This window comes from Neltuma alba, unplaced genomic scaffold, assembly GCF_004799145.2.
Source record: "Neltuma alba isolate B1F8T4 unplaced genomic scaffold, ASM479914v2 tig00013729_pilon, whole genome shotgun sequence".
In the NCBI taxonomy this organism is placed as follows: domain Eukaryota; kingdom Viridiplantae; phylum Streptophyta; class Magnoliopsida; order Fabales; family Fabaceae; genus Neltuma; species Neltuma alba.
In genome coordinates, this window is record NW_021637877.1 from 1 (window position 1) to 19,420 (window position 19,420).

General features: G+C 32.2%; 2 protein-coding genes across 2 annotated transcripts; one reads left to right on the forward strand and one right to left on the reverse strand.

Moving 5' to 3' along the window:
- The first annotated feature begins 2,218 nt into the window (after window positions 1-2,218).
- Window positions 2,219-4,386, forward strand: LOC114738947 (probable pectinesterase/pectinesterase inhibitor 25). The gene is made up of 2 exons (XM_028927010.1): window positions 2,219-2,588; window positions 3,484-4,386. The coding sequence occupies exons 1-2, from the start codon at window positions 2,219-2,221 to the stop codon at window positions 4,200-4,202; spliced, it is 1,089 nt and encodes a 362-aa protein (XP_028782843.1). The 3' UTR covers window positions 4,203-4,386.
- A 714-nt stretch (window positions 4,387-5,100) lies between these two features.
- On the reverse strand, window positions 5,101-7,898 carry LOC114738945 (probable pectinesterase/pectinesterase inhibitor 46). The gene is made up of 4 exons (XM_028927007.1): window positions 7,346-7,898; window positions 6,194-6,703; window positions 5,841-6,097; window positions 5,101-5,520 (listed from the first exon to the last, which is right to left on the reverse strand). The coding sequence occupies exons 1-4, from the start codon at window positions 7,896-7,898 to the stop codon at window positions 5,101-5,103; spliced, it is 1,740 nt and encodes a 579-aa protein (XP_028782840.1).
- Between the last annotated feature and the right edge of the window lie 11,522 nt (window positions 7,899-19,420).

The window sequence follows — 19,420 nt, forward strand, 5'->3', positions numbered from 1 at the left end:
AAATTATAAATTTAATAGGAAAATTAATTAAAATATTATACTAAGAATTCTTCAATGAGAACATTAATACTAAATTTGTCGCATACGTGGGTTCTATATGAAGCATGTTCTCCGAGTCAAAAATGGGGGGCAGCAAGGAAAATTGAGAGGCTTAGGCATGGTCACCGACACATTATGGGAGATATCAAGCAATATTTTAAATTATTATATATATTTTTTATAATTTTGATAATTTAGTTTTCTTGGAAAAAGAAAAGCTGGCTAGCTGTTTCCTGTTTGGATTCAAATTTAATAGATTAGGTGTAACTTAAATTGTACTCCTAAGTTCAGAATACTGCTGATCTGACTAGCTTCAGCGCAAGGCTTCCGACACCAATAAATGTGAATCAAAATAAACACGGTGAGGAATAACTAATTTTAAATTGTGTATGAACATGTTGCATCATATTCTTTCTGTTCTTAATATAACATCTAATTATTAAATTAATTTAATCTTAAATATAAATTTATTTATCATATTTATAATTTTTCTGAATTATTTTTATTGATATTCTCTCAACCATAATTAAATAGGAGAGGAAAGGAAGATATTGAAGAAGATGATTAAATAGAAAAACATATCTATTTTTTTATAATTAGCTAACTTACTTAACTTTATTAATTTAATCAAATTAATTAAATAGAGCTAATATATATTTAATTACTGTGATGATGTAGTATCTCTGATTTTAATTATAAAACCTCATTTTATAAACGAGATTTTATAATTAGGGATAGACGTAATATAAACTTCTATGCTTTTGGACCAATTAGATTATACTTCTGGCGGGTAGTGCCTTTTAAAAGTAATATGTTAGTCTTTTCCATTTTATTATAATCAAATGGGCTAATGGTCTTGTGACTTAATATTTTGATAAGTATTCGTGCTATAATTAGAGATTCTTTAAAAAAAATTTCACTTTTAATTTAATCTTGTAAATTCTATTGCTTGTATATCGCTTGATTTTGTATAGTTTATTTTGCAATCAAAATTATTCATTTCATTCTGAAATTTTTTTTGTCAAATTTAAAATTTTTATCTATTCTCATATTAAGCTAATGATTTAACTATTTTTCCTTGATTTTAATGAAATAGTTAAAAGTGCTTTATAATGAGGACCAAAAAGAGTAGGTTATTATTACTGGATTAATAGAATATCTATTATTTATAAGTTTTACAATTTATATTGATGTTGATGATTTTAAATTTTAAAATTTTTTATAAGAAATAATGTACCAACCATAGTAGGGTTGCAGGTCAACCAACTTCTAACCACTTGATCATATCATACAACAAGTCACGTGGGACACGTGTTCAATCTCACGTGACAGGATGATGCACTGTCTTTCCCGTATTAGCAGCATCACCATTCACCAACAGTTGAAATCAGATTTTGGCCTTAGTAGCTATACTTTATTTAATTACTATTTTAAAAAAAAGTTATAATTTAAATATTGTTTTTGTCATATACTCCTCCGGTCCTTAATATAGGACCCAATTATTAAGTTGGTTTTGGTTTTAAATACAAGACCAATTTATCATATTTATCAATTTTCTCTAAATTATCCTTATAGATATTCCTTCAACCATAATTAAGTAGAAGAGGGAGAGGAGGTATTAAAGAAGATGATTATGGTGTTTTAGAAAAAACGTGTTACATTTCTTATAATTAACTAACTTACCTAACTTCTTTAATTTAATCAAATTAGTTAAATGGGCCTTATATTAAAGACCGGAGGAGTATATACACACACATATTATGTACATCTTTCTTTCTCCTGTTCCAGAAAAACAGTGTCGTTTTGGAAGACTAAGAATATATTTTCTTTCTAAATATAAGATGTAGTTTATAGTTTAATCTGATCACAGTGCTTAAGCTTGCAACCTGATCCATGTTTGGCTATTAGGAAAGTAATATGTTCTTTTGCCAATGACCAAACCTCAGGTAGTTAGTGTCTGTTTGTCTAACTAGAAAAAGAAAGTAATATGTTTTTAATTATTTTTTTATATATAGAAAACTCGAGCTTAAGATCTTGTTTAAGGGAAACAAATGTCAAACCATTTGATGGAAGTTTTATTTATTTACTTCTTTGTGTACGGAAGTTTTATTAACTATAGACAATGAAGCTAATTACACGCTTGATTAAGACACATAATGGAAAAATGAGAGGCTAAATTATGGTGCAGGTTCTTCGGGAGAAGTACAGTTGCAAGGCATCATCAAAGTGCAAAAGCAGAAGTGAGAGGATTCTTCTGAGAGAAAGTGAAAGCAAAGGGATTCTATTAAACAGCTATGCAATTGTGAGCCATTATGGCACTGATAACTTCACCTCCATTGGAGAAGCCATTTCTGCTGCACCTACAAACCTCAGACCAGAAGATGGCTACTTCCTTATCTATGTCAGAGAAGGATACTATGAAGAATATGTCATTGTTCCTAAACACAAGAAGAACATCTTGCTCATTGGTGATGGTATCAACCACACCATCATCGCAGGCAATCACAGTGTCATTGATGGCTGGACAACCTTTAATTCTTCCACCTTTGGTAAGACTTCTACACACACCCCGGTCCTTAATTTAAGTTACTTAACTAATTTAAGTAGATTAAGAAAATTAGTCTTGTTAGCTAATTATAACAAGGAAAAACCGTTTTGGTGGTAACTATATATTTTTTTTTTCAATTTTTAATGTGGTACCTGTGTGCTTTTTTCTGTTAACTAAATCTTTAATTTTGCTCTATTAATATCATTAACCTTTGTATAGAGACTAAAGGCCCGTTTGGAACAGCTTATAAATAATTTATAAACTATTTTTTTAATAGTAATTTACGGAGTACAAAACAAGCATGTGAGAAAAGTTTTATCTCGACTTACATGAAACATGCTTATAGGGGATTTTTACTGCTATCCCAAATAGACACTAAAAGTGCTAATAGAACAAAGTTACAAGAGCTAATATTGCTAAAAATATAAAATTAAATAATTTAGTCAAGAGAAAGAAAACACAGGTACCAAATTAAAAATTGAGAGAAAATATAGGTACCTTCAATACGTTTTTTCCTAGAATTATTTTAAGGAGATTATATCACATTTGTTACAAGGGAAAACCATATTGAAGGTGCCTATATTTTTTTATCAATTTTTAATTTGGTACCTATGTGTTTTTTCCCCGTTAACATTAGATCAGATATTAGCTTTTAGGTTAAGTAAATTAGTTTGAGAAAAATTAATACATGCCAATGGGACCAAATCCAATCCTTCTACTAGCTCCTATATTAGCGATGGGAGATGGCATATATAGTTTAGTGTTCAAGAACCATGCCAAAGTGATTCAAATGCATATCCATCTATTCTTGTAGCCTTTTTACTTTTCAACAACCCAAAAAAAAAAAAAAATCCAAATTTTCTAAGTTTGAATCCATATATTGTGTATTGTTTCAGCTGTTTCTGGGGAAAGATTCATAGCAGTGGACATCACATTCAGGAACACAGCAGGTCCAGCGAAGCACCAGGCAGTAGCAGTGAGGAACAATGCTGATCTCTCCACCTTTTATCGATGCAGCTTCGAAGGATACCAAGATACCCTCTATGCTCACTCCCTGAGGCAATTCTACAGAGAATGTGAAATTTATGGTACAGTTGACTTCATATTTGGCAATGCAGCTGTTGTATTCCAAAGCTGCAAAATCTATGCCAGGAAGCCACTTCCATTCCAGAAGAATTCCATCACAGCACAAGGCAGAACCGACCCGAACCAGAACACCGGAATCTCAATCCAGAATTGCAGCATTGAAGCAGCACAGGATTTGGCTTCAGATTTGAACTCTACTAATACTACTACTACCACCACCTTGACATACTTGGGAAGGCCATGGAAGTTATATTCTAGAACGGTGTACATGGAGTCTTATATTGGGGATGTGATTGAACCTTCTGGTTGGTTAGAGTGGAATGGGACTGTAGGGTTGGACACTTTGTTTTTTGGCGAGTTCAATAACTATGGACCTAGGGCTAGTACAAACAATAGGGTTCAATGGCCTGGTTTTAACCTTCTGAATGCTACTCAGGCTTTGAACTTTACTGTCCTGAATTTTACACTTGGAGATACATGGCTTCCGGACACAGATATACCATACTCTGCAGGATTACTAGGAAATTAGCGAGTCAAATTTTGCAGGAAAAGTAATAAATTTGATTCATTGTTGTTAGTCAGAAAGTTAGATTAAGTGTAACTAGTTTTTAAAAAGGATATGAAAGGTATGAGTATTGTGATGTAATTCAGAAACAGTGTATTTGCCGGTCAAAATTTCCTTTAGATTTATGTATACTGCAAATTAGCCTAAATGTACCAATTTTGTGATGTAATTCAAAAGCATTGTCTTTGCAGATAAAGTCACCTATGTATTTGCCAATTACACTTGTGCATAGTTCAAATTATACAGTTCTCTGTAATTTTAGAAAAGAAATGAAAATTTTAATGATTCACTCTACTAGTATGACAGTAATTGGCATAAAATTTCTGGTTTTAGGTATGAAGAGGCCCATAAAAAAGGTGATCAAGCTACATTATGATTAGTCATTTCAAGAGAGGAGATTATTCATAAGTTAGGGGGGAAAAGAGTTTTCTGATGTAACTCGAAAGAGTATATCTGCAAATGTAATGTGCTCATCAATGGTTACTTAGTACATCACTCCCATTGCAAAGTTGTTTCATTAAAGTTTATGTTTTCAAAAATTGCATGAAGATCGTTGTTCAAAGACCCCAAGTGCTAGAAACTAGAGACCTTCTGTTTTATTACATTAATGACTTTATAAATGAAGATTCAATATTAACTCCGTCAATTTGGCTTTGTTTAGCTCTATAAGAAAGGCGTAAGTACTGTATCTTATAATTTCTCAATAATGTGAATTGAAGTATTGAATCAAATTAATCAATAGAGTGATGAAAAGTTATATTAATACACAGGAAAACCATGATGGCAAAAGAAAAAAACCAGAAATCCAAAGAAAACTCTCAGAAAAGAAGCTTTGCATTATGTGTATATGAAATAAAAATTGTCACAGAGAAGACTTGTAGGGGGTACTTGTGGCCGGAATCCATCGGTCTCCCTGAAGAAAGGCCTTAACTGTGAATCTATTTGCTTGTTTAGCAGAAATTGTTCTTAAACCCTTCCATTTGACTCTACCTTTTGTTGAAGCACCGGGTCCAAAGTTCTGAAACTCAGCATAGAAAATAGTGTCTGGTGCTGAGTCTCCCACCCATGGCAACCAGCCACTAGGATCAATTAAATCTCCCATTGAAGATTGCATGAACACAGTGGTTGAGTAGTTCTTCCATGGCCTTCCCAGATACGTTTGCACAGAACTCAAGTTCCCAAAGGGTGAGATTCTGCAATTCTGAATTGAAATCCCTGTGTTCATATTAGGATCTACCTTCCCTTGTGCTGTGATTGTGTTCTTCTGCCCCAACATAGGCACCTATGAACAGAACAAAACCATTTTAGAAACTAACTAAACACTTACAGAGAGTCCAAGAAATAAGCCATACTATTTATAACTTATAATACGGCTTGTTATGGATGATGTTTAACGATCTGATTGAATTTAAAGTTATGAATGACTACTTTTTTACTCCCTCCGATCCTTCTTACAAGTTTGAAATAACTAATTCATGAGTAACATGCAATTAGCTAAAATTAGTTGAAACAAACCCAAATTGAAGCTTATGAAATGGACCACAGCTCCTTTCAAATTTGAAGCTTATAAACAGGATTGAAGGGAGTTTTTTTTTGCCCCACCTTTGGGAAGATGTTGGAATTTTGAATGACAACTGCAGAGTTGCCAAAGATGAAATCAACAGTGCCAAAGATGTTGCATTCTCTATAGAACTGGCGATGTGAATGAGCATAGAGAGTGTCCTGAAATGCATCAAACAGGCATCTGTAGTACACAGCCTGATCAGCACTTGTCATTAGTGCCACAGCCTGGTGCTTCTGTGGCCCCGCCGTGTTGCGAAATCCGATGTCCCTCGCCATGAAGTTCTTCCCAAAAACAGCTGGATCACACAGTCATAACTGAGAATCTAAAGCTACATTGATAAAAGAAATCCAATGATAAGTGTAAAGGATGAGAATTTTTTTTTTTTTAATACCAAATGTTGCAGATGAGAAAGTGGGTGTGCCATCAACAAAGTTGAGACTACCAGACACAATTGTTCTGGTCATTCCATCTCCAATCATCATCACATTCCATTTCTTCTTCTCAACTCTAACATTCTCATAGTAAAATCCTTTCTTCACATAGATCACAGTTCTCTTCTTGCTCTCTTCTGGGACGTGTTTGAGTGCTTCAGAGATTGTTCTGTATTTTCCAGACCCGTCTTTGGCCACAACAATGTCTGCTCTCTTCTTCAAGTCCTTGTCTGATGCAAGCAGCTTTCTGTCTTTCTGATGAAGCCATGCTGGAGCTTCGTTGTTATTTGGTAGGGTCAATAAACGTCGTCGTCTCAAGTTTAGTGTGCTTGTAGCCTGCTGAATCCAAGTGATAATGGCCAGACTGTTACTAGTAAACTCTGTAGAGTTCTTTAGGTAGCTACTAATTCTGTTCTTTATTGATCCTTTTGCTTCCTCTAAGCCATCTATGCATGTTTGTTGGTATGTTCCTGTAAGATCACACAATCACACGAACGATGATCATAGTATTATTCTTAACTATGCATCTCAATTATTATTGTCGAGTAACAGAAATACTAGAAGTGACAGCTAAGAATACTTATTTCAGTCTTTAATACAAGAGCTATTTAACTCATTTGAATAAATTAAGGAAGTTAAATATATCAGTTAATTACAATAGATGTGACCTCTCTACAATAACACTGTGTGACACCAAATTATATACTCCTCCGGTCCTTAATATAGAACCCAATTTTTGAGTTGGTTTTGATCCTAAAGATAAGACCCATTTCTCATATTTATCAGTTTTCTCTAAATTACCGCTATGGATACTCCCTCAACCATAATTAAGTAGAAGAGGAAGAGGGGGTATTAAAAAAGATGATTATGGTATTTTAGGAAAAATATGTCACTTTTGTTATAAGTAACTAACTCACATAACTTCTTTAATCTAATCAAATTAGTTAAATGGGTTTTATATTAAGGATTAGAGGAGTATTATTTTATAAGTTAGATAAATTAGTTCGTGGAAACTGATAAATATAAGAGATAAAGTAAATTGAAATCTTATATTTAGAATCCAATTTAATCCCTTAATTAGCTTTTATATCAATGACTAGTGGTAGTAGTACCTGTAGCACTTAACCATGTTTGAAGATCTTCAAAAAGGTCAAGAACAGAAGAATTCTGCCCAGAAGACAAGGAGACATTCAGATGATCAATAGCAAGACCCAACAGCTCCTTGCAATTTCTGAAAGCTTCCATGGTCCTATTGTCATCACCAATCAAATCCTTAAAAGCTCCCTTTTCACCAGAAAAATACTTATCAGCAGCATTAGAAACTTCATCCAATGCAACTTGAAGAGACAGCTTGAACAAATCCTCAGGCTTCATCACTTGTCCTGGTTGAACCACACGTCCAAGGCTGGCATAACAAGCATCCTTGTACAATGTCACATCACACACGGCTTTCACTGAAGCAGAAATATCAACATTATTGCTACTACTGTTGTTTTTGTCGTCCTTGTCGTTGTTGTGAGCAAGACTTGTTCCTAAGACAGCCGCCACAACAACGCCGACCAGGACAACGGCTGACAAGCTCATGACGGCGATTCGCCTCCGGGTCTTCTGGCGAGCTACGAGCCTTTCTTGCTCGGATTCGTCGAGCTTGCCGTAGGTAGACATGGTGAAGTTTGTTGCTGTGTTGGTGGTGTTGTGAGTTTTAGTTACACGGCGACGACGTTCTTTATTTATATGCATGAGCAAGATTGGTGACGCGGTTTTACGTGCTTGGCACTAAGTCTTTGTATTGCGTATTTGCATGCAACATTAAAGGGAGTGCCTCCCATGTTACATATTTATGTAAAAGTTGACCTTTAATATATGTTTATATTTTTATTCGTGTGTATGTATGTATATGTGTGACAAGAATGTCTGACTTTGACAAAATAAACGTGTTAAGAGGTTCAGAATTATTTTACTAAATTTCACTTTGAAAAATTGTTGATAAAGCTTAACAATGCTTTCTTAAGTACTCGCTCAAGTATTGTCTGAAATTTTTACGAAGAACATTTCATGCTCATCATAATAATGAGTATAAGGTGCTCATTTTAATTTGGACCATCTTCATTGATATTGGATGGTTAAGATTGAATTTAAATTTTCTATATATTTTAAATAATTTTTTATTTTAATAGACACAGAATTCAAAATAAAAATAATCTTATACTACCTCCGGTTTTTAATATAAGAATTAGTTGTTAAGTTAGTTATTTGTAATAATTATATGTTGTCTTTTCTAAAATACCCTTGCTAATCATGTATTAGCAAAACAAACTACCATTTGATTAAACCTTTAACATATGTAACTACTAAAATGACTATTTTGAAATAAATAAATAAATATGAGACAAAGTGGATTGGAGTCAAATATTTAGAACCAAATTAAAAGTTAAACTAGCTCTTATATTAAGAACCGAAGGTAATAATTTTTTTTTCCAACAAAGATAACCTTATAACTAAAACTTTTTTAAAAAATAAATTTATTATTAAAAACACTGCATATTAAAAAAATTTTAAATATAAATAATGCATATCAAATTTAGGATAGTCTAAATTGCATTTAGTATTGAGCACACGGTGCTCATTCTTATGATGAACGTTGAATGAGAACCCAATTTCTAGTATTATTCCCCATTAATTATTGGTTCGTCTTACTACATTAATTATATCCACACCCTCTACCTTTCACTCTCTTTCCAGTTTTTTAAAAAAAATTCGGTCTTTAATACAAGCACATAATAGCAATTCTGTATAGATTAATGAAGTTAGTTCAAATTAATTAGTTTTTGTAAAATATCACAATTATCCTCAATAAAAATTATTAGTTACAGGGATTTGGTTAATTAATTAGGAAGTTTTATAATTAGTTAGAGATCATAGATGTAAAAAAAACTAATACGGTCAACAAAACATGTTATATTCTGAAATATTTTGAAGGTCCTTATAATAAGAAATTTTTTATTTGCGTAGTTTAGTTGTTTGTATATTATGAAAAGAATGAGAGGGAGAGAAAAAAATTGCACACGTGGCCAACATATTCTCACGTGGCAGATGATGATGCTTAGTATGATGCTGACTGGATTTTGAATCTTCTGGCTCTTTCACACAAGAGCTCTCCATAGTTTTGTAGAGTCATAAAAATAACCACTTACCCGCTTGATCAACATCTTCAAAGGGGATGTGAAAAACTTTGCTTTTTTTTTTTTTTTTGGGGGGGGGGTTTTAAACAACTTTGCTGCTCTTTATTTATACAAACTTTTGGTTTCAGTTTTCGGTTTTTTGTTTTTTCCCCACTTCCGGAATTAAATTTCATCAATTAGAAAAATGACTATATATAATAGCTTCACTAGTTTTGGTTTATACTACTACATCCAGTTCTTAATATAAGATCTTATTTAACTTTTATTTTGGTTCTAAATACTCAATTCACTTTATCTCTCATATTTATGTATTTTTTCCTAAGATTGTCCTTCTAATAATAGTAGTTTTATCCAATACACTTGATTAGCAAGGATATTTTAGAAAAGACAACACCTATTTATTACAAATAACTAACCTAACTTACTACCTTGTGTCCTAATTATAAGAGCTAGTTGATTAATTTGAGGAGATTAAAAAATAACTTAAGTTAGTTATTTATAATAAATAAGTGTTATATTTCCTAAAATATCCTTATTAATTTAATGTATTGGCTAGAGCTTAGAACTATCATTATTAAAAGGACTATCTTAAAAAAAAATACATAAATATGAGTATTGGGGTCTTATAATTAGGGTCAAGATAAAAATCAAACGAGATCTTATATTAAGAATAAGAGATAGTATTTTCTTAATATACTAAAATTAGTTAACTAGCTTTTATATTTAAAATCGGAGGTAGTATTATTATTATTGTTTCAGTTTATATATGAGTACATAAATGCCATTGTTTGTTTCATGGATTCCCTAACAGGTCAAGGGCGACTGGGATTAATTAACAGGATTAGGAATGGACGCCCACGATTAAATGGAGCGTTAGAATTTGTGCCATGTGTTATCGTGGATTGGGCCATCAGACTGCGTGCTGATGTGGTGGTGCTAAATGCCTGGCACGTCAGATCTGATTAGCTGGCTTTTTTTAAAGGGTTTTTTTTTAAGAATATTTAATTAAATATCTATTCCGTGCGATTTATTCCCAATTTTTTCAAATTAACATCATATTATTCAGATTTATTCTAAGTGTTATTTCGTTCTTATATCCGATTCTTATTTCACCCTTCATTTAAATCTTTTTAAAAAGTATTTTAGTACAACATATTATAAATCTTAATGGTTTGAATTAGATTTAAATAGCCTGTATTTGATTATTAAAAAAAAAACACTTAGTTCTCTTGCCCTGAGCCTACTTTGTCATTTCCTGGGGTCTGCTCATTATTGAATATTGTACGTTAAATTACTATTAGCTCTTTATCTATGTCCCCTTTGCCTGTGCCTTAGCTAGAAGAGAAAGAGAGGGTGAGAGACGTAGGAAGAAAAGGTACAAGAGAATGAGTGAAGAGTTCTGCAAGTGAAGAGTTCTGCAAGTACGCGCTAATATTTGGAAATAATTTAGGTACATAAAAACACTTTTTTCTATTAAATTTTTTTTATGAATATTTTCAATATATTTAGAGTTTTATATTAGTAGTATTACTATAATGTTTAGAGAAAATTTTGTGATTTGGGTATAGAGTAAGTATTAAGTTTTGAAAATATTTGATAGAAATTTAAAGATATATTATTAAGAAATTTTAATCGGTTCAGATTTGTCCATTTATTACTTTTGGTATTTAAAATTAAATTTATTTGTTGAAAAATCTGTCATTTATGATATATATATCATATTAATACCGATTAAAACTAAGTTAAATAATTTATTTAGGTTGTTTGATATATTATTGAAATTTTAATCAGTTTATATTTGTTTATTGATTGTTTTGAGAATTTTAAACTAAGATTTTAGTTGGAAAATGTATATTCAAGATATATAGAATATTTTTACCGATTAAATTTAAGTTAAATAACTTATTTGGGTTACTTAATATATTATTGATATTTTAATCAGTTAAAAAATATAAAATAGGTTAAGACTATATTATTAGAAAAATTTTGAAACTGGAAACCTAAGTTATAAATTGAGATTCTTACAATATTAGATAAAGACAATATTTTATAAGTAATTATAATTTAAATGAGTTATTTGGATAGAGAAAAATTGTTATTTGAAGTAAGAATTTTTGGGTAGTAAATATATATACTAATAATAATAAATCTTATGTAATTTAAGTTATTTATTGGTATGTATATTAAATTGTATCTACATTATTTGTAGATTATCCTGTACTTCAGAGTCTATAATTTGTGCTCTTATTTCTCAAGTTGTGAGGTTAAGCTTGGAGTAGAGGTAACCGGGATTAATTTATTTTATATACATGCTTTGGATTGTAAGGTGTTTCTTATATTTTTATTTTCTCAAGTTAATTTGTGAAATTATGCCTGTGAATAAAGTGTATATTTTCTTATATGACAAATTTTGGTGAAGTGGGAAGTATGTTGATTTAATTATGCTTGAGTTGTGCTTTATTGTAAATTTTGTTTTTTTGTGGTACTGAATTTAATATTAATATACTAATATTATGTTATTGGAAAAAAAATGTGTCGTACATTGTTTGAAATTATATCATCTTGCTTTGAAATATTATGAGATTTTTAATATATATATATATATTGTGACTATGCATGAGGTTCATATGTGGAGGTTAGGATTTTGTTATGTGGAGGATAATTGTTCTTGAAGCCCGTGCGGCATGCCTACACTATTGATCCCAGTATTTGGCTCTTTTGTTAGACCCCTGTAGTTCTTCATTTTCCTTGGGCCGGAATTGAGAACAAACTCTTGGGTAGACACCTCTTGCACCATAGTACATTCTTGGGCGGTGTAGGTATAGGAGGGGGCCCGTTGCTTGATGTGAGTAGGGTGACCTTTGGCCGGATTACTCAACACAGAAAGTCCAGGTCCTTGTCAAGGAGTCATAAGGAGGAGCAAGGTGATAAAAGGGCATATTTCATTTCTTGTTGCATATATGTATTTTTATATGCGTTGTGTTGTGGATGGAGAGATAGACTCTTTTTATGTGATTGTATCTATTAAAATATCATTTATTTCTTAAACTATATTTAAACACTATTTCACCAACTTACCATCCTACTTGTATAAATCATAAATTAGTACTTGGTTACTGGGACTTTACGTCTCACTCCGCTATTCCTTAGTGCTTTTTAGGAGAGCCATCTAGTTTGGCTCAGCATGAAGGGATGCAACCAGAGGCATAGGCGAGCATAGCCTAGTAGTCCTCTTTTGGTTTAGGCATGTAATGTTATGTATATTGCCATCTTAGGACCCATGACTGTGTTGACATATACTTTCTTTTGTTTGGATGACTGTATTTGATGGAATGCTATTAAAATGGCTAAAGGCCATAAGACTCTACTATATGTGATACTCTTATGTGTATGACTTGTGGGCTGGGTTAAGTACTCTATGTTTCTTGTGCCCTAAGTCTTTGTGGGATGAATGTTATGTTGGGCTTGTGGGCAATTACTATGCCCTGAGGCTTTGTTCTACATGTTGTTAAATCCATGGGTGTTTTATGTATCCTGAACCACTTGGGATGTTTTCAGAATAAGCCAAATTCTTTATAACCATGGTAGTATTTTAACGCTCTAACTCAATTCTTTTTCTACCATGGTTATCATTTTGTTTTAAAAAAATAGTTTTATAATTATGTATTAAAAAGAGGTCTTTTCAGACGATAGAATACGTGGCTGCATGGGAGAGAGGAGGAGTTGAGGTGTAGTTGATGATGACGTAGTGGATCACAATGATGGACACATGGCAATAATATGGATGTGAGAGAGAAGGGTTGGTGAGGTGCCAGTCATCGATGATGTGGTGGCTCATGGTGGCTAAATTATTAATCTGACTGTTGAATTTAATTTTTTACCTGTCACAAGTCTATTCTCCATATTGTGGCTCAATCTAATGGTGAAAGAATTTTAAAACAATAATTTACTATACAGGGTTTTTTCTGCAAAGTTTTAAAAAAAGAGTTCAAAGCGTACCTAAGACAATTCATACAAAGCATAATATATATATATATTAGTTATAAAACCACTCACCAACTTCATACCAGAACATGCAACAGATAAAAATTTGGTTAACTGGTCTCCTAGCTTAAATTATCTTTTAATAAAACCACTCACTAATTTCATACCAAACCATTCAATTTCTAAGTTCCTTTAACTTAAATTATCTTTTTAATTATTAGGTTATATAAGTAGAATCATCAAATTCATAACCTATAGAGAGAATTCCTAATTTATGGCTTATATTCTATCTTCATATAACTTAGACAAGTAAATTTAATATGAGTTGGGTTATTTTCACTACAGGAGCTAAATCATTGATTTGACTGTTAAATTTAATTTTTTCCCTGTCACAAGTCTATTCTCCATATTGTGGCTTGATCTAATGGTGAAGGAATTTTAAAACAATAATTTACTATACAGGGTTTTTTCTGCAAAATTTTTAAAAAAGAGTTCAAAACGTATCTAATAACTCGTACCTCGGAGATTAGATTAAGAATCCAACTGTTGAAACTGACGAGTTGGATATCAAAAATAGGATGACAAAATTCCAGCCTGATTTAATAGTTTACAAACTCAAAACTAACATTTTTCTGAGACTGCCTTAAATGTATATAAAAATTATTTGGCTTATTCTTAGTCTACCTATCACCTCCTATATATTGACTCAGAGCTCCCTCATTTTAGTATTTAGTTGATGTAGGACCTCCATATCATGTTATGTTATTTCTTTCTATAATATTACCACACATTTACACACATATGATCATGGTTAATTAAATTTGCCTATATTTTGAACTTCATTAACTTTTTACTAAAAGATATTTATTTATAAATTTAATTAAATTCTGGGTATAAAAATTTAGGATATTTACAGATTTCATACACAAGATTACTTGTTTTTGTTAAACTAACACAATCATCCTAATAGATACTAGCAAACTTTTGATGAAAGTCCTAAGGCGATGATAAAACAGTAAGAGCGTGCGGCTTAAAACCACGTGGTCGAAGGTCAAGATATAGACATCGCTGCCTTCTCTTCACGTCTCCTTGATGCCCAAAATGACATCAATTCCGTGTGAACAGATGTGCCTTGACGCCAAACCTTCACAAGACAGCTAATGGCACCTACCAGCAACTGGTTTGATAACGAAGGACCAATAAAAGTTATCCTAAACAACATTGCAAACCCTTCAAATTGGAAGACAATAATATGCCTTTGAATGGATGTCCCCTTTAATCCACTATCCTTATTTAGCTTGAAGACACCGCAACCAACAAGAAGCACATTCGACAAGTACAGAACGACAGTCCCCACCACCAGCTAAGACACATATAAGAATAAATTGTGAAGCCAGTTAACCAAAGAAAAACCCAACAACAAATGCAAACCATCCAAGTGTCAAAGACACATAGAACTCTCCAAATTCTATGTTTTGATCATTATTGTTTTTTATTGATAAGGTTAATTGAGATAAAATTAAGGCCATGTTAATTTTACATCATCAACTTATGACAATTATTTTTTCTGTCATCATTATCAACCAAACTGTTCCACAAAAAATTGCATAAAAATAATGGAGCCCAGCTTGAATCAGATATATTCAGATAACTTAGTTTTTTTTTTTTTTTAGCTATGCATAAAAGGAGGAGTCCAAACTTAGCCACTAAGAAGTAAGAACTCTTACCCCTTGTTTTGATGGAGATAAAATGAAGGAGAAAAAAAAACTAGAGAAAAAAATGTGAGTAGAAGTGTATTTTCCACCATTTGGATTTTGGATGAGGGAGGAACAGTGAAAGGGGAAAAAAAAGTTGTGAAGAAAATGGGGTGTGGATCCTGTGAAGTTTTCATCCTAACTTGTCCCGCAACTTATGGAAATTAAAGAAAATGAGAAGAAAATTATATTTACACACCTACCCACAGCCCTTGTCTCACTCTAATAAATCTCACTGCACAGTTTCTTCGGCTGGACTTGCTACGCAATTTTGAAAGAAAATGGTGTACTACAATAGTCAGATTTATAAAAAAAAAAAAAAAAAAATTCTCGTTTTAAAATAAAATTTTATTTGAATTGACAATTTTCTCCGCCCAAAAATATAGCTGTACTTAATAGTATTGAAAATAGCATTTTTAATTAAATTATTTAGTTTTAAAACATAGTACTCCCCTGGTCCTTAATATAAGGCCTATTTAACTCCTTTGATTAAGTTAAAAAAGTTAGTTAAGTGAGTTAACAATCATAAATATGACATATGTTTTCTAAAATACTCTCAGTTAAAACTTCTTTAAAAAACTGACATTTTAAAACATATTTTAAATTATTTTATTAAAAATATAAAACGGTAGAATTGATATATGTGTGAGATTAATGAGTAATAAGTACTCACTCACTTTATAAAATATATAGGTGTGTTACTAATGAGTAATAAGTATTATTGTGCTATTTAATTATTCAATAGGGGCAATTTAGGAAAGAATTAGTAAATATGTGAAATAGGTCCTATGTTTAGGATTAAGATCAAACTTCTAATTAGGTCCTATACTAAAGACCGGAGGAGTAATATGGAAATATTTTTTTTACAAAGTAATGTAATTTTAAATTATTTGATTATATTAACATTAATTTGATTTTTTATTTTGATATTTACTTTAATTTTAAACTTAATATATTTTTTGTATATGAGTAAGGATGTTTTAGTCATTTTGGTATTTGTTTTTTTCTTTCTTCTATATTTTCTCTTGACCATTCAAATATGAGGAGTGATAAGATTTTCTATCCAGTTCTCTCTTTCCTCTTAAATTTTTCTTCCCACCCAAAAGAAGCATTAGCCAAAAATTAGAAGACAAAATATAAATTTAGAATTTGGATTATAAAATAAATCTAGCAAAAGGGGATTATGTGTTCCATGGGAACCAATTTTCATGTTGTGATGAGCACTATAATGTTTATCAAATCTCAACCATTTAAAGTTAAAATAGACTGCTGAGATTTAAATTTTTATATTTTTAAAAATATTTTTATTTAATATGTAGATAATTCAAAATAGATATAATCTTTTAACTGTAAGTTTTTTCAAAAACTATTTTTTAAAAAAAATCATTAGTTGAAAATTTTAAATTTAAACCATTAAAACTATATCTAAATAGTGTAGATTTCAACGAACATCACCACGGATGGTTTCGTGGTTGGTGGTACCAAGTAGATGCAGAGAAAGGTGGAAGAGGAAAACTTGATTAAGGATGTATCAACCTTAATTTTAATATCATTTAGCTAAATATTTTTGAAAAAAAACCTCTCCCTATATAAAAGAAGTATCCTTTCCAACCTTTTCAAAATCATACCAAACAAATTTATTCTGAACAACCTTTTCATTCTATACTATCCTACTTTATTTCTACGCTTTCTAATAAAGCTAAAAAGAAAATTAAAAATCGTAATAAAAAATTACTAATTGTGACTATGATCCATTAGAAAAATATATAATCAAAAGTTCAGAATCTTGATGCTCATATCCTTTAGATCAGCCTTAGTCAGTTACAAAACTTGGTTATGCTCCGGGAATTTAAATGTCACACACCTATAAATATTAATCCGTATCAGTATTAAAGAACAATAAACGATACAAAAATCAAACATCATTATTTAGGTAAAATAGACCATATGTTGATTATTAATTTATTATTTATTACCGTAAATGGACATTGAACACTTTGATATGGTCTGATGGGCCGGGACTTGGAATATGAAAAATTATTTCCAATTTGATTGAGGCTCGACAACCCTCAAAAGATCTGAATAAATGTTTTTGAGGATCATAGTGGGCAAAGAATGCAGGAGGATCGTAAATCAAAATTTCAGGATCAGCGGAACCTATTATTAGCCTGTATAAATGTGGCCGATTATTTGAATCATCGTGATTAAATTAATTTTAGAGTTTCAGTCGAAGATTGGCGAACACCATATGATTTCATAGTCCGAAATTGTAAGACACTTTGTTCCTGGATATCGACAACATATGTAGGGACTTTCCTTTCATTCTCCAAAGCCAATACGACTTCTGTGGTTATTAACTTGTTTTCATAGTCCCTACAATTATGTAGGACTTTTGTTCACTTGCTTAAATACAAGTGTTCATATTTCTTGTAAATTGCTAAATTTTGGGTGTAAAATTACTGAATTTTTATTATAAATAGTTGAATTTTACTTGTTTATTTATACCTAAAAACTTATATTTGGGGTTGTTAATTCCCTCATGTTTGTTGTAAATCACCAAGCCAACCAATCAACTTAATTATGTGTGATGCAAGCAAAAATATATATATATATATTAAAACAAAAGGAAAATCTCAAAAATATATACAATAAAGTTTCATGTGATGCCCGACATGGACGGGTTTTAATGGCTACTTACAGCGTGCCTTTGACCAGCCGCCGATATGTTAAGGTTTGAACAAGATAAACCCCTTCCAACCCGCGTTGTCAACGAGTTATCTGCTTCTTCAACCGGTGTTCTCTGCTTCTTCAACCCCCCAACCATTTTTCTTTCTCTTGTAGACATGTTTCCATTTTCTCTTGACTTCTCATTAGCTCCAACCACGTTTCCCCTCCCGAGGAGTATCTTGTCCCTGTCATCCACCTCCCACTTCATGTCTTTTGCTTCTATGCTTCTAGTTGTTCAACCGTTGCTCCTCTTTGGCTTGTTCATTGAAATTGCGGATCATATGCTAAAGAAACCAGACGCGTGTGGGGAGGAGGAGAAACAGGTTAGCTCTTGAATTGTGATCGGGGTGTTCTCACTTGCTGCATTCGTGCTCCCTTTTCGGGACATACATGTGGACCACCGAAGAGGCACGATCCACCATGGCATGGCAAGTTTGACGGGTATTTGGTTGATTTGCAAACCACGAACAGTAGTTCAAAATGCACAAAGGTACAAAATTGCTCTTAGAGACGTTTTGCACGCCTCTTTGTGCACCTTAATCTTCTTATCACTTTGCTTCTCTCATGCAAAGGTCACTCATTGTCTGTGTCCTAAAATAAAAGAGAACAAACTAGACTATTTGCCTCTATACGCTTACGGTATATCTATCCTCATCTTACTTATCTGCCTAGGCAAGAGGAGAAGAATTGTATTTCGCGCCACTGAGATGCAAGCAGTGACTCAAGGAATAGACGAAGCAGGGGAAGCTGTCATGTATCAAGCAGCAGGTGAAGGTGAAGGTGAAGGTGAAGCTGTAGTTGGTGTCAGTAGTGAAGTATAATAATATACTAAGTTGGTTGTATCAAAACAAAATAGTATATTAAGCTCGTAGAACAGGACGTTATCGCAATGGCTTCTGGGTTTCAGTGACGTTAGTTTTTTTAGAATTAACTGGAAGTTGTCTGTCTTATAGAATTTAATCGTATTTTGTTAGGGTGGCTCTGATACCACTAAGGGGTGTTAGCTGAAACAAGACCGAGCTAATATAGTCTGATACCCAAAGTTTTAGTCCTGGTAAAGCCACTCATTCTCAACTCATCAACGGGCCACATTAGGACTCTCAACTTTGAATATCAGATCTAAGATAAGCACTCCTTTACGGACTATGGTCAGATTCTGTTTATGATACACAGGATCCTCTTAAAGAGGCAAGTGCAAAGCATACTCAGAATCTCTAGCTACAAAAAAAAAGACATTATAAGTGAGGCTTTCAAAAGAAGAGAGAAATTTAGAGAGAATTCATGAGGAAAGCACACTAGTATTATACAAGGAAGTCGATACAACTCTTTCTGCCTGTAACTGATGGCAGAGTAGGGTTTATATGGAGGCGTGGAGCCACTACATGACAAAGTCTTAATAGTATACACCATTATATTATGACGGGTAGATGTAATAGTAGACGTCATTATGACCTGACATTTAATAATGACAACGGCTCACAACTACTAACAACTCTCATAATGATACAACTACTACACTTATTACAAGAAAACGAAACAG

Bases quoted from the DNA above. Each gene is read 5' to 3' on its own strand.
- LOC114738945 (XM_028927007.1), bottom strand. From the start codon at position 7,898: ATGTCTACCTACGGCAAGCTCGACGAATCCGAGCAAGAAAGGCTCGTA. The intron at 6,704-7,345 runs GTACTACTACCA...GTGATCTTACAG, and splicing joins AACATGGTTAAGTGCTACAG to GAACATACCAACAAACATGC. The intron at 5,521-5,840 runs GTGGGGCAAAAA...TTCTGTTCATAG, and splicing joins ATTCCAACATCTTCCCAAAG to GTGCCTATGTTGGGGCAGAA.
- LOC114738947 (XM_028927010.1), top strand. From the start codon at position 2,219: ATGGTGCAGGTTCTTCGGGAGAAGTACAGTTGCAAGGCATCATCAAAG. The intron at 2,589-3,483 runs GTAAGACTTCTA...GTATTGTTTCAG, and splicing joins CTTTAATTCTTCCACCTTTG to CTGTTTCTGGGGAAAGATTC.